At 47.4% G+C, this 14,201-nt stretch overlaps 1 protein-coding gene across 3 annotated transcripts; it reads left to right on the top strand.

The window, feature by feature from the left end:
- Positions 1–2,827: 2,827 nt before the first annotated feature.
- Positions 2,828–13,825, top strand: CHTOP (chromatin target of PRMT1). Of its 3 annotated transcripts, XM_077841748.1 has the most exons (7): positions 2,828–2,958; positions 4,476–4,557; positions 6,088–6,241; positions 9,667–9,853; positions 9,983–10,120; positions 10,897–10,956; positions 12,456–12,583. In XM_077841748.1, the coding sequence occupies exons 2-6, from the start codon at positions 4,493–4,495 to the stop codon at positions 10,935–10,937; spliced, it is 585 nt and encodes a 194-aa protein (XP_077697874.1). In that variant the 5' UTR covers positions 2,828–2,958; positions 4,476–4,492; the 3' UTR covers positions 10,938–10,956; positions 12,456–12,583. The 3 variants fall into 3 exon arrangements, with proteins under 3 accessions (XP_077697874.1, XP_077697873.1, XP_077697871.1); XM_077841747.1 differs by lacking the exon at positions 10,897–10,956 and having other exon boundaries at positions 9,670–9,853; positions 12,456–13,825; XM_077841745.1 differs by lacking the exon at positions 10,897–10,956 and having other exon boundaries at positions 12,456–13,825.
- Positions 13,826–14,201: the final 376 nt, after the last annotated feature.

Below are 14,201 nucleotides of genomic sequence, written 5' to 3'. Positions count from 1 at the left end.
GCGGCCAGGAGCCCAGTAAACAGCCTCCTCTGACTGGTACCCGCTGTTCCGCTGCGTGGCACACAGCGCAGGGAGTGCCACCTTGTGGGCCTAGCAGGGCTGACACTGAGCATGACGGACGCACAGCTCCAAAGCCGCCCACCCGTTCTGTGGATTTGACACTTCTCTGGGACGGTGCCAAAGCACTTTGCAAACTAGATACTGGTGCTGCTGAACTGCAACCACCTCTGGGGTGCAGGGTGATCATCTGGGCACAACAGTCAGGAACAGAAGGGGAGAGTCTACACAAGAATAAGGCGGGGGGCGGGAATCTTTAGGAAAAATGCCCTGGCATCATTAATGTCTGTGCAAAGCTGACAGGAGCTCAGCATTGACAAGCTCGTCAGAGGCAACCAAACTGCACAGAGATTGATGTGTCTGCGAGCAGAAAGCAAAAGGACTGGAGAGAATCGGGTGGGATTTGAACCTGTGAGCCCAAAGAATCTGATGCTGAGCTCTGGCACCCCCCGTTCTTGGCAGCAGGTTCTCATCTTCCCTTCCCAGCCTTTGCAAAAGAGAAGCTTGAAGCCTGTGATGCAGAAAACGGCATTGAACTCCTAGCAGCAGATAATAAACTGATCCGTCACAGCCCCAGAGACAAACCCACCCCATTTCAAGGGAACACATGTACTCGGTGGGATGTGATAGTCCTCTGACAACAATGTAAGCTAGGAGTAAACCCACTGCAGGCACTGGAGTTACGAAGCTGAAGAATCAAGCCCACTAAGCGGGAAAGAACGCGATGATCCATTCAAGGGCTTGGTTAAAACTTCTTTTTAAATTGTTTTTCCATAGTGCAAGCGATATTAACCATGATGCCCAAGGCAGCGTTGCCAAGTAGGGTGATTTTATCATGAGCCTCCTCATATTTCGTGTTTTTCTTAAAGTCCCGGCTCCCGGAGTTAGGAGATGGCAGGATGCTCTCAGCTTTCGTTTACAGACAAAAATCCTCGGGGTTGTGGAAAAAAGCTGGAGAATGGGAATCAGTGCAACCCTAAAGGCTCCAGAACCAGCAGAGAAATAGAAAGAATCTCACACTGATTCTGTTTTAAAATCTCAGCATTTTTAATCCAAGCTTGAGGTTGGCGCTAATGCTGCGTGTGTAACACAGATGACATTCTTCACCACAGCTGCTCACTTCCGCAAATACAAAGCCACAAGCACAGGAGAGGGTGCATTCTCCCAGGAGTGCACAAATCTTGATCAGAAACCGATGTGGCCACTGCAGCTGAAGGAACAGAGCGCCGGAGCACTGACGTCTGCCCACTGCAGTGCTGGTGCACATGTGGAGTAATTCATTGGGGATCAACATCCATGTGAGTAAGCCTTATTTTCTTTTTCATAGTTGTTACCATTTTGTTGCCAGATCCACCCCCTTGGCAGGCCCAGAATGGTAAATGGGCTGGCGCCTTTGCAAGTTGAGACTGTTTCCTGATGATTGGCATCTCATGCACCACATTCAAAGCCTTCATTTTAAATAAACCCACGTTGTTTTGGAGAAAACCTGCAAACCGTGAACGGAGTGTAACTGATGCATCGACCTGTGCCTGCGTTTGCAGACAGCCTAAGCCAGTAGCTCTGAGAGAGGTCAGCTGTCCAGTTGACACAGAAGCACAATGAGGGGTTTGTGTCAATGCTGCTAGCTGGTTTGCTGCTGAGCTGAGTAGGCTGGAGGAATTTCACATTAGACAGATCTGTACAATCAGCTGGACTTATTTTGGTGTCACGAGCGGGCAGTGCTTGGGCCAAGGACTTCCAACCCCTGAGCCGGGTAGGGTGAAGGGCCACAATCATCCGTCTGATAGATAACACACAGGAAGTGCAGGCTTCATCCACTCAGCGTGCTAATTTCCCAGCCCTGGGGGATCCCCTTCTGGGAGCCCGAGGGGGAGTTCAGTCCCTGAGGCCTCTGCTGATGGTCGCTCTCACTTGGGGTTGGGTCTGAACATGGCCCTAGAGCGAGATCCTAACCCAGCCCCCAACCCTGGAACGGCTGCGGGGGCATGGCCAGACCTGCCACTGAGCCGGGTGCAGAGGCATTTCTCGCAGCCCTCTGCCCACCCCGCAGGGCAACTGCTGCGGCCAGGTGACCCCGGCCAGAGCAGGGGGACCCCCCTACCCAGCTGCTTCCAGAGGGGCCACACCCCAGGGCTCCCACAGCTGGGCTCCCCCCACCCAGCCCAGGCCCCACACCCACCTCGGGGCCCACAATCCCTGACCCCCCCTTCCAGCCCAGGGTACCCCCCCAGCTGCACTGGGGCCCTGCCCTCTGCCCCAAGTGCCCCCTATATCCCACCCTGCCCCCCCTCCTGGGGCCCTTAGGCCCCCGCCACTCAGATCCAAGGCTCCGCCCGTGAGGTCCTCCCAGGCCCCGCCCACTGCCCCAAGTGCCCCCTATATCCCACCCTGCCCCCCCTCCTGGGGCCCTCAGGCCCCACCTCAGATCCAAGGCTCCGCCCGTGAGGCCCTCCCAGGCCCCGCCCACTGCCCCAAGTGCCCCCTATATCCCACCCTGCCCCCCCACTCAGATCCAAGGCTCCGCCCGTGAGGCCCTCCCAGGCCCCGCCCACTGCCCCAAGCCCCGCCCTCCCAACGGCCCCTCCCAAAAAGGGAGTGGTCACGTGGCGCAGCCCACCCTCGGGGGCGGGAAAGAGCGGGAGCGATCACGGGGTACACGGCCGCGCGAGGGGCGAGCGGGGTCACGTGGGCGCGTTCTCGCGGCTGCGCAAAACGCGGCGGCCGGTGGCCATTTTCCCCGGCTCGGCGCGCGGGGGGAGTAGGGAAGGAAGCGGCGGCCATTTTGTTTTCGGCGCTCGAGAGCGAGTGCGGCGGGAGCGGGCGGAGGGGACGGAGCCCCACGGAGCCAGCCCCACCCCCGCCCCGCAGCCCCGCCCGGAGTCCTGGCGACCGTCTGCTTCGGTGACAGAGGGGCCGCGGCGGGCAGGGGGGGCTGCGGGGGGCCCGGCTGAGGGGCGGGGGTTGGGCAGCCGGGGGCTGTGATCACCGTGTGGGGCCCGGCACGGCTCAGCGTCGCGGCTGTGACAGGCCGCGAGCCGGGGCTCCGGCTGGGGCCCCTGCCGTGCCTCGCCCCTGGTCTGAGAGCCCGGGGAGATCAGCCCAGAAGACCCCCCCCCAACCACTCCGCCCCCCCACGCTCGGGGCCAGCGGCCTTCCCGCCCTGCGAGCCAGGCGTGGGGCTGAGAACCGGGGCTGGCCTAGGCCAGGCCTCCCTGCCCCCCCCCCTCCTCCGGTGGTGCCCTGCGGGGGGGCTCCGCAGGTCGCGCCTTGCTCGCCGTCTCCGCGGCTCGGGCTGGGCTTCCAGCCTGGGGGCTGTGACTGGGAATCCAGCCCAGGCGCGGAGCCGAAGGGCGGACCCACAGTCACACCTCCCTTGGAGGCCACAACCTTCCCCGGGCTTTGGGCCCTGCGCGGGCGATGGTTCAGTCAGCACGGGCAGGGGGGGTGAGATGCCAGCTTTGGGGCTCCCCTGAGCCCTGGGAGGGGGGTTTTCCGGTTGGGACCCATGTTGGGCTCTTTGTGAACTGCCTGTGTGGGGACCTCGGTATCTGAGCGCATCTCAATCCCAGATGGAAGTAACTGCCCTGCTGCTCTCCGAGAAAAAGCCCTGGCCAGACAGGCTGTGGAAATAAGCCGTGTTTCTGACGGCTCGTGTAATTCGGTTGCAGCGTGGAAAGGGGCCCATGACTGCTCCTATAAAAAGCAGAAACGCTGAATGAGGTTATAATGTGTTTGGTGTGCAGTTGTGGGGCATAGCCTCCTTCTTTGGGCCATCAGCCTGGTGCAGAGGCTGCTTGCAGAGAGAGGAGCATTGGCATAATTGACCTGGGTCTGACAACTGATGCCTCAGTTCCCACTGAGGTAATAACTTGGATAGAGGAACTATTGCATCCAGAGCCTTAATGCCTAGTGTGTCAGAAAGTGAATCCAGAATCAGAAAGATTAATTCCTACTGCGCTCCTGCTTAGAAAATCATAACCTCATTTCAGAGTAACAGCCGTGTTAGTCTGTATTCGCAAAAAGAAAAGGAGTACTTGTGGCACCTTAGAGACTAACCAGTTTCACTTCATCGGATGCAATGAGCTTATAACCTCATTGAAACCAGCCAGTTAGAAATGATAGAGCTTCACCAGGCTGTTAATGGCATACATAGGTGAGATCTTCACTGAAAGTGGAGTTTAATGTTTCTGTGGTGTTAGTCTGACACACAGTTGAGAGAGAGCTTAACTCACTAGTTTATTGAAACTTACCTTTTAGGACATTTCGCGATGCCATGAAATGTCCTGCTAGCGCAATCGCATCACTGATTTACGTGTTTCTTGGCTGTTTCCACACACACAAGTTTGGCTTGGAAAATCTAACCAAATAATTTCATGGGCCCAGTTCTTCTTACTAAATCTGGCTATTGTTAATTTCAGACGATCGTGATCTGAAGATGGCTGCGCAGTCAGCGCCGAAGGTTGTGCTAAAGAGCACCACCAAGATGTCTCTGAACGAGCGGTGAGGAAGTCAACAGCAACTTCAGCTCATAAGAAATTTTTACTTAATTATCACTGTGTCCAGTGTCCAAAACCAACGTGGTTTCTGCCCTGTTTTAACCTAACTAAAAAAAGGCAGGTGGCTATGCACCTCTGTCTTAAGCCGCAACAAATGTGGTACACAAGGTTAAAAGGGCAATTATTCTGGAGGATTTTGTCAGTAGCTGTTAATATTAAACTCTATGAGACGTAAATGTGGTGGGATGTCTTATAAAAAAAAGAGAGAAACCTCGCACCCTCCCTTTTTCTTCCACGTTTTTACATTTTATATAGTTGACACTGCAGCATGGTAGCATGTTACCGAAGCTGCAGAAGGCTTGCTGCTTTGTCCAAGGTAGACACACGCATGTGGTCTGGCCTGTAAGAGGCACGCGGCAGGCCACCAAACCAGCCCAAAGGCCCTATAACAATGTTCTTGGGCCTTGTAAGAGACAAATGCTTTGCTTCATCTCCATCGCTTTCCTTTCTTGGCACTGCTCTTTTTTTTCCTCTCTTAAAGAGCCTTCTGCTCTTTCATGCCATTAAGCTTTTGCAAATCTTTATTGATGAACTAACAGTGAAGCTTCTGATCATATTTCACTTTCTCACTAACTCACTCTCAGATTAAATGTTAATATCATTAAGCCAAGGAGAAATTAAGCCATTTATATGCAGCCCCTATTCCAGTGTGCACTGCAGTGAGCAGTAATCTTAGCCAATGCTTGCGGTTCATGGCCGGGCAGGCAGATAGTTAGGTATGGTACAGGAGAGTTACCTGCCTTTTAATTTTGTTAGTTCCAGCCAGACTGCATTGAGCACTTCCTGATGCTTAATTTCACTGTCATTTGTAGCTATTAGGATACTGCAGAAACTGATTACTGGTGAGGAAGCTTACATTCCTGGTGGTATGTTCATGCCACATAATTTTTAAAGGCAGAAAAATCCCTAATACACCAAAGAAATTCCCAAATGCCAAAGAAATTGTAGGCTAAACGAATGCACTCATATGGTGGCACCTCTTTTGGTGATAGAACTGTCCTCCTTATAAGTATTATGCCAGACCCTTGATTTTCTGTTGTCAGAGTGACGCAAGTCTCATAAATATGCTTACTGCCCTCAAACTATTGAACAGTTTTCCCCCCTAAACTATCTGTCTTGGCTTTTACAGTCAGATTTCAGTTTGCTTTCGTGTTTCTTTGTAATGTCTTCTCCTGTCTCTCATGGCCATTTCTGCTTGTTGCTTGTTTTTCATAACTTCTTCCACCTTTAAAAGCAATAACTTAAAACTTTATCACTTTTGAATTAATATGTTGCACTTATCGAAATCTGCATTTCCTATTCTAGCACGTTTGTGGAAAACGAGGAATACATAACTCGCATATGACATGATCTAAGTGTACCACTTTTTACATAAAGTTCATGGGATCTGGAGCTCCAGTCTTGAGAGCCATGAAATGCCATAAATGTTTGTAATAAAACTTTATTTAAACACCCGTTTTGTTCGACCTTGAAGCTTTACTAATATGCTGAAGAACAAACAGCCGATGCCAGTGAATATTCGGGCTACCATGCAGCAGCAGCAGCAACTGGCCAGTGCCAGAAACAGAAGACTGGCCCAGCAGATGGAGAATAGACCTTCTGTTCAGGCTGCCTTGAAGCTTAAGCAGGTGAGAGAAAGTGTCTTATTCCACTGCAGACAGTTGGTGATGCCTGTCAGCAGCTGGTGGCTTTTCAGGATATGAGAATTTTTCAAGATGTCACTTGAAAGTAAGAGCTGAGAATGTTTGGAGGGACTTCAAGAGAATTTCAGATTGTCACTGCAGATAAGCAATGCTTTATATTTATAGCCTGTTAATACTGCTTAGTTCAGTTAGTCAGTCGTGTCTTCTGTTGGTTGTTTGTTTAAATCTCCTCCTTTGCTGTTTTTCCAGAAGAGAGAACAACCTGAAATTTCACAGCTTTTTCCCTCTCCCCCACATAAATGGTCTGATTCCAGTTTTCTGGATCTGCTGAATTCTTAATGCCTTAATCTAGCTGCTGTTGTGTTGCAACATGCTAGCTCTTGTTCCCTGTTCGTGTTTTTTGTTTGTTTTTTGAGGGGGCGTTGTGCCTGTTGGTTTTTTTTCTTGTTTTATGCTATTGCCAGCAGTTGTCTGAACAAGAACTACACGAATTAAAACTGAGTTCTTGGTTTCTCATAATTCTTGCTAAGGTAATGAAGTGAGCTGTAGCTCACGAAAGCTCATGCTCAAATAAATTGGTTAGTCTCTAAGGTGCCACAAGTACTCCTTTTCTTTTTGCGAATACAGACTAACACGGCTGTTACTCTGAAAAGAATCTTACTGTTCCTGTTATCCACATAGACTGACCAGAGCCATATGCTATTGAACAGCCCAAAAGTTGGCTTCCATTTGAATGTCCAGTCTGGAACAGCAGATCTGAGAAAGGTGTATTCATATTGAGTTGTACATCACATTTAAAAACAGTGTCTGTGCATTGCTCTGTGCTCAGTGAATGGGGTCTGCTGGATGTGAGCCCTTGTTGATAAGATAGTGATTAGAGTATGGTGCCCAAGAGGCAATTAGCAATGTTACTGGTGCCGAAGTGCTTCTTATCAGAGTATCTTGAACTGTAAAGAATGTACCGTGTTGTATAACTGTCTGTTAGAGCAGAGAAAGACTTGAAGAGATTCTCTTGAAATTTGTATACATATGATGCATGGAAATAATTAAAGCATGGGTCTGGAGGGTCCTGCTACACTGCTTTGTGCTAGCTTTAAATAGCAGTTCTGCATGACTCGAATACAGTAGTCATTAAATATAATCCCAGACACCTATGGGCACTCTAGGAGAGAACTGTGGAACGTTCCTATTTGAGTGGCTTTGTCACATAACTGCAATCTTTATCTTACTCTTGTGCTGGAGTTTGGTGTTTGTTCTTTCATGAAAGGAATGTAACTGCATTGCACTCAGAGGCCAGGAGCCTACTGTCCCTAAAATCAGAACCAGGTACTAGTAAGAGAAACTTTCTGTCTGAAGCTTCTAAACAAAAGCTATATGTGAATAATTCATGATTTCCATAGAAAGGGTTTTTAGTATAATCTCATAAGAGCTTCACTAGTGATATAAAAGGATAGGCCAGTCTCATTTTATAAAGTACACTGTCCCCTTTGTTTGCTGAGTCAGTGAGTGGCTGAGTCTGTGTGAGGAAAATACAGACCCTCTCGCTTTACTTCACTGGCACCTGTTTCACTTTTTCATTGGAACCATTTACACACATGTACACACGCTATATTTTAGGATTAAACACTGTTATGGATCTTGCTGAGCTGTTTAAGAACAAAATGTATGGTTTCAGAGTAACAGCCGTATTAGTCTGTATTCGCAAAAAGAAAAGGAGTACTTGTGGCACCTTAGAGACTAACCAATTTATTTGAGCATGAGCTTTCGTGAGCTACAGCTCACTTCATCGGATGCAGTTTCCACGGTATGCATCCGATGAAGTGAGCTGTAGCTCATGAAAGCTCATGCTCAAATAAATTGGTTAGTCTCTAAGGTGCCACAAGTACTCCTTTTCTTTTAACAAAATGTATGTTGAGTTTGAGGTTCATGTTGGAACTCCTGATGGAAAAGAAGTTGGGGCACAGCTCCTTCTCAGTCAGCATAGGTTACGGTGGTCCAAAGCCACCTGTAGAGTCCTAGAGCACAGCGTGCCTCTAATGCCCTCTCTTGTGTTGAGGAACTTGGGCTGCATGGAGGAGCATTATGGAAATGTATATAAGTAAATCTAGTGTGGAGGTACAGCCAGCAGATCAAGTGGAACATTGCATGCTAGGACTGGTAGCCTATATGGGTAGCTCTTTGGATGACAGCTACAATGTGTTCCTCTGGGAAAACGTGGAGACTCTAGTGTAGTTTAGTAGTGTTAGGGTGCTCTTCAGCAGTCATCACCAATTGACTTTGGAAGGTCTGTTCACTGGTATGTAGGGGAAGTGGGACTGTTCCTCTGGAGGAGCATCTTGTGCAGAATATTAGGGTCTTGTGCGCCATTAGGGAGGCCATGCAGTCACAGCTATGAACTTTCAAACTCAGCACCCACACTGCTTCGCTCAGGACAGCACCATTTCCCCTAATGCATGACCATCCCTTCCTGTGTTTCACCAAGTGCGAACCATTGTGCTTCAGTGTCCTATTCCAATGCAGACAGTACAAGGGGCAGGTTTGGCTGTGCAGGGTAAAGGATTTGGTGTTGTAGACCTGTTGTGGTTCATCTAAAACTGTGAAATGCCTGAAATCTTATGATTGTACTCAAAGACAGCTGGTATGTAACATCATTCTAGACTCTGCTGGCCACTCTCCAGAGAAGTTGGGCCAAAGCAGCTTTAAAATTTGTTATACCATACATTTGGTTCTTTGTGTCTAACGCAAACAAATCCCCAAATTAAGGCTGAAATATATTGGGCTGTGTGGTATAAACTGGGTCTAAGTGTTTCCTTAACTGCCTTGAACTGAGTTATTGGTCATTTGAGAGGAGAAAACAATCTTGGTCTTAACTCTTGGCTCTTGTGGTTTTTAGATTGAAGCTTAATGCAGTTGTTTTGGAGAGGGTGAATATTCCTGTTTGTACTATCTTATAAAGACAAATATGGAAGGGTTTAGTCTCTGTGGATGTCTGGGGAAATCTAGACATAAGATTTTTCCAGTGAGATCACTGGATCTGAAACTTTAGGCATATAATTATCAGAGGGTGAGTGCAAAGGTCTCCTGGTTGTAGACTATCTAACTTTTTCTCTAGGAGTTTACATCAGGCTCATCGCTAGTGCCTGAGCACCTTTCTCAAATAGAAAGCTGCAGCCCACCTTGGGGATTAGATGTCTGTTTCACTTCCTAGCTGGGCTTACACTTGACAGACTGTCCCTCTCTAGACAAGATCTTTCTTGAGACCTAAATACTTTGCAGTGGATCTTGGGCCCTGTATAGATTCTGCTCCCTCTTTTTCTGGTGGAGGTATCTGCTTCCGTCTATGCCAGTTGCATGATAAGTCCCTGATAGCTACATGACTTTCCTGTTTTTAAAAAAAACTTTCATTCCAGAAGAGCTTAAAGCAGCGCCTGGGTAAAAGTAACATCCAGGCACGATTAGGCCGGCCAGCAGGACCCCTGGCTCGTGGAGCTGTTGGAGGACGAGGGCTACCTATGGGTCAGAGAGGTTTGCCACGAGGAGCCATGCGTGGTGGACGTGGAGCGAGGGCGTTGCTGAGAGGAGGCATTCCCCTCAGAGGTGAGTATATTGTTAATATGGGAAATAAAATATCCTTGGGGGTGGATATTCAGTGACTTCTTGCTAAGTTTGACAGCTAGCTTCTTGTTTTGATTACCTGCTTGACTTTTTTTCCTCACCCTATTAAAGGTCAGAGTTTACTTCGTGGAGGACGTGGTATATCCCCTAGGATGGGCCTGAGAAGAGGTGGCGTTAGAGGTCGTGGTGGACCTGGGAGAGGTGGTCTAGGCAGAGGAGCCATGGGTCGTGGAGGAATTGGTGGCAGAGGTTAGTGTGCTGACATTTGGGAAGGCATGAGGGCATTATTTAGAGAAGAACCTGAAGCAGCCTTTAACTTTCACCTTCTTGGTTAAAATATAATGTGTATAAGCACTTGTGAAGTAGAATCTCCTCTATAAAGATACACTTGTTTGATAATATGCTGTACACTGGATACAAACACATTCTATTTTCATTTTCTGAATTGTTGGTTTTAGCAGCATTTGTGCTGAAAGGCAAGATCCTAGTTGGTGTCCCTGCTTCCCAGAGGGTTCTGGATAGTGGTGGTGAAACTGACCAGAGTCTTGTCAGTGTCACGCTCCTGCTAGGTGAGGCTTTGAGTAGTGGCAAAGGTGCTTTCGGTACATCTGACTCTGCATTGTTTAACTTTCCAGGTGGGAATGAAGTGTAACCTTCACAACCATATGGTGCTAAAAACACATTCCTTAAACAAAAGTCTAAGTTATGCAGAAACAGGGGGATTAGCCCTCCAACCTTTACAGGGAAGCTTTCTACTTGCTGCTTAAGTGGCGTTTTTTCAGGCCCTGGTTTTATTAGTTCATTGGGAGTTTGAAACGGAATCTGTTTCTTAGATACTCGGTTCTTTTCATAGTGCAAAGTATTAAATTACGACAGTCCCCAAATGGGATTGGCACTAGAACAAATGTAGGTGGCAATCGCAACTGACCTAGTGGAATCATTAATGCCCAAACCAGGGAATTCTCAAATGGGACATCACAGCAACCAGAGCTCACTGAGCCACATTCTGTGGCTTTTTATTTTAGCAAAAGGCCCATTGATTTCTTTGCAGCACCTGTGTTCCTAGATGCTGTGGCAAATGGCAGGTAAGAACCTACAACTTCCTTGCTTTTGTGAATTAATATTGGAGATTAAACATTATTTCCTAGTCTTCCTGGTAAAATGACATTAATTCAGTCATAGTGGACTGCCAAAACAGGTCCGTCAGAACTAGATTGACACCGAATATAAATTTGGTGGGATAGATCTAGAGCAAGCTTATTCCTAATTGTTAATGGCATTGCTGCTTTCTCTAAAGCTTGGTAGGAGGGTGGTGGGGAATAAACGCTAATTATACTTGGCTAGTAACTGTCTAATGCATCAAGGCACTAATGTATGTTAGGGATTAATGCCAGGCTAAAATGGTACCAAGCAATGTAAAGTGTACCATAAGGCTACCTTATGGACCCTGCCTTTGTTGCTGATGGGCATGCACAGCCCAGTACAAGACTGCGACTTCAAAAGCCATCTCAGTCAGTGGAGTCTTCGCTACTTTTGAAAGTAGACAGTAAACAAAGTACCTACACTATGGGCTGCCACTGTCTCCTGGATGACTCGGGCTCATTAGTGCTTTGATATGTAACAGGTATACAAAAAATAGTCCCCACCAACTGTTGGGTCTTCTTAGGCTCAGCTGCAAAAACATTCTTGGTTAAGTCTTGCTCAGTAATTCTAGATTACTGATGTTGCAGTAGCCGGGTTGTGTCAACACTAGATTATTTATACTTATTAAACAGGAAGTTTTCCCCTTTGAACGTGACAAATAGTTTGTAACTTGCCCACAAGTAGGAAGTCATTAGTTCTCATACTACGTAAAGTAGACATGTATTTAGAGTGCAGTAAACATGTGGTGCCTTACAAAACGGGTTTAAAGAAAGGTCTCCCCTCCCAAGAGTTCGGTGTGATTTAGATAAACTTGCTGATAGCTCAGGGAGACATGAGAGGCTCTGTGAGAAGGAGACCCATGAAAATGGGTTTAAAGGGGGAAAAGAGGGTGCTTGTCACACTGGAGGAAAGATAATATCCCATGCCCAGGGGTGGGGGTCACGTGGGAGGTATTAGGATATGGAAGAGTATAATGAGCAGCTGAGGTTGTAGGGTGAACTGAGAGCAGAGATACTTGGGGGAGACAGTTCTCCAGAGATTTGAACAGACACTTGATGCACAAGAAGAGAGACAACCAGGGGAGTGACTTCACCGAGGGGCTGATCTGGTCAGTAGCAGAAGCGGCACCGTTGGCCACCAGCCTGTCTCCACCTTGCATGTGGCTCTCTTACGTACCACGTAGTGCACAATGTGTCACTCTGTGGTCTCTACACTGAGCATTGTTATGGACCTGAGTGGCTGCTTCAGTGGCCTGCCCACCCAACTGTGTTGCCTTTCCTAGGTAGTATGGGGTGGCTGAGTTGAGGGCACACAGGCTGCTGTAGCTAAACTCTTACTAGTGGGATAAGATTAGATCCTTAATATGTTTGTTGCTCTCTCTGTCTGAGTCTGGTGGTGCATTTCAGTGTAGTACATAACTGTAATCTCATTTCACTGTAAGGTCGTGGCATGGCAGGCCGGGGAAGAGGGGGCTTTGGTGGTCGTGGCAGAGGCAGAGGACGAGGAAGAGGGTCTGCACGTCCTGCATTGACCAAGGAACAACTGGACAACCAATTAGATGCTTACATGTCTAAAACAAAAGGACACCTCGATGCTGAGCTGGATGCTTACATGGCTCAGACAGATCCAGAAACTAATGACTGATGGTCCTTCTGATAGACTCTCATTGAAGTTAATGTGTATGTCAATGCCCATAAGCTAAAAATGGCAAAACCTGATTCATGCTGGAAGGACCTGCAGGAACAGGGGCGGCCCTGTTCTACCAAGAGATCAGATTTTAGTGTGTTCCTCTTACATTTTGATACTATATGTTGTATGAAACCTTTTTTGGATTGTTTTTTTATAATTTTTCCTAACTACTCTGAACATGAATGTGACAGACGAGCTGCAGATACAGCCACTGACATCAGTGCTGGTGTGTGCTCAGCACGCCAGCCCAGCTGCGATGGCGCACTACGTTCCTTTGGGCTTATGAAGGGGAAAAGTTGCATGTATGCCACAATCTGTGCTTCTTTAGGCGAAGTGCTCGTTGGTGCTGAATACAAGCTATGGGATCACATGGTTATATGTGCCTATTACTCTTAATGGTTTGTTTCAGGATAGGAGTTGATCCCATAGTGTAGCTAAAGGGTAAATATCTACGTTTGCAGTTTTATTGTTGCAATAACCTCATTTGAAGTAAACATAGCAAAACATCTCCCTCCAGGACTGCCTGCCTAATCAATCAAATTCAGGTTAAGGAAGATAGTGCTTCTCTATTGTAGACATGTCAATCTTTTATTTTGTACCAAAAGTTCATCCCCACTGGTTGCTAGCATTCTAACAGTAGTACAGAGAGGATATTCTAGGTTAAAGGCTGTTTTTCTGATAAAATTTGAATTTCATTTGTATCATGTTTGAAGGGATGGCACTAATGGCTTCTGTGTACCAAAATCTAGAAAAAGAACGAGCTTTTGTTTTAAGGATCTTGAAACAAGCACATTAATGACGTCTGTGAAAGAAAATCATGGGTAGAATAGTCTCTCCAAAATAGTGGGTCCAAAATTGGTTTTATCAACAAGTGCTGTTACCTTTCAGTGTAACCAAAACTGAATTTTCAATCCAGACCAACTTTGGTGACGTCTGTGGCGCATTTAACCTAGGTTGGCTTTAGAAGTTGAGAAGGGGTTTGCTTCTCTCTCCCCTCCCCCCACCCCCCCGCCCCGGAAGATTTAAGTTCAACCATCCTGTGAACTGTTCCAGTTTCAATGGAATCTTGTATTTCTTGTTCGTTGTGACAAAGGAGAAACAATTATAAAAACAATATGTGGACTTTGTGGATTTTTTTAGGTGCGGTAAGTTGTAAGAACGGTACTCTCAAGCATTAATTGTTGATCGTAAACTCTGTGGGATGAATAACTTTTCTAGTGGGTATGAGAAGACAATAAACTATCATCCTCTCCTGAATGGAACATCACAACTATGCTTAGAAAACATTCTAGGTTAGAATACATTCCTAACAGAGCTTTCTCTCCACTGGCTGGCAATCCATTGTAGCTGCAATTTCATTAAATCCCCAGTTCTCCTGGTATAGATTGGAGGGTGGGGAAGTGCCTGGTCCTCACTGCCTGCAAACCTTTGTTATGCATGCTGTTGCTTATCTAGGGCTTCCAGCTAACTTGTACAGGATGTCCTCGACGTTCGACTT

The sequence above is a fragment of the Eretmochelys imbricata genome, chromosome 24 (genome assembly GCF_965152235.1).
Source record: "Eretmochelys imbricata isolate rEreImb1 chromosome 24, rEreImb1.hap1, whole genome shotgun sequence".
NCBI classification, from domain to species: domain Eukaryota; kingdom Metazoa; phylum Chordata; order Testudines; family Cheloniidae; genus Eretmochelys; species Eretmochelys imbricata.
This window is presented reverse-complemented; position numbering and strand designations above follow the sequence as displayed.

Coding starts and splice junctions, on each gene's coding strand:
- CHTOP (XM_077841745.1), top strand. CDS start 4,493: ATGGCTGCGCAGTCAGCGCCGAAGGTTGTGCTAAAGAGCACCACCAAG. Junction 6,242..9,666: donor CTGCCTTGAAGCTTAAGCAG/GTGAGAGAAAGT, acceptor CTTTCATTCCAG/AAGAGCTTAAAGCAGCGCCT. Junction 10,121..12,455: donor TGGAGGAATTGGTGGCAGAG/GTTAGTGTGCTG, acceptor TTTCACTGTAAG/GTCGTGGCATGGCAGGCCGG.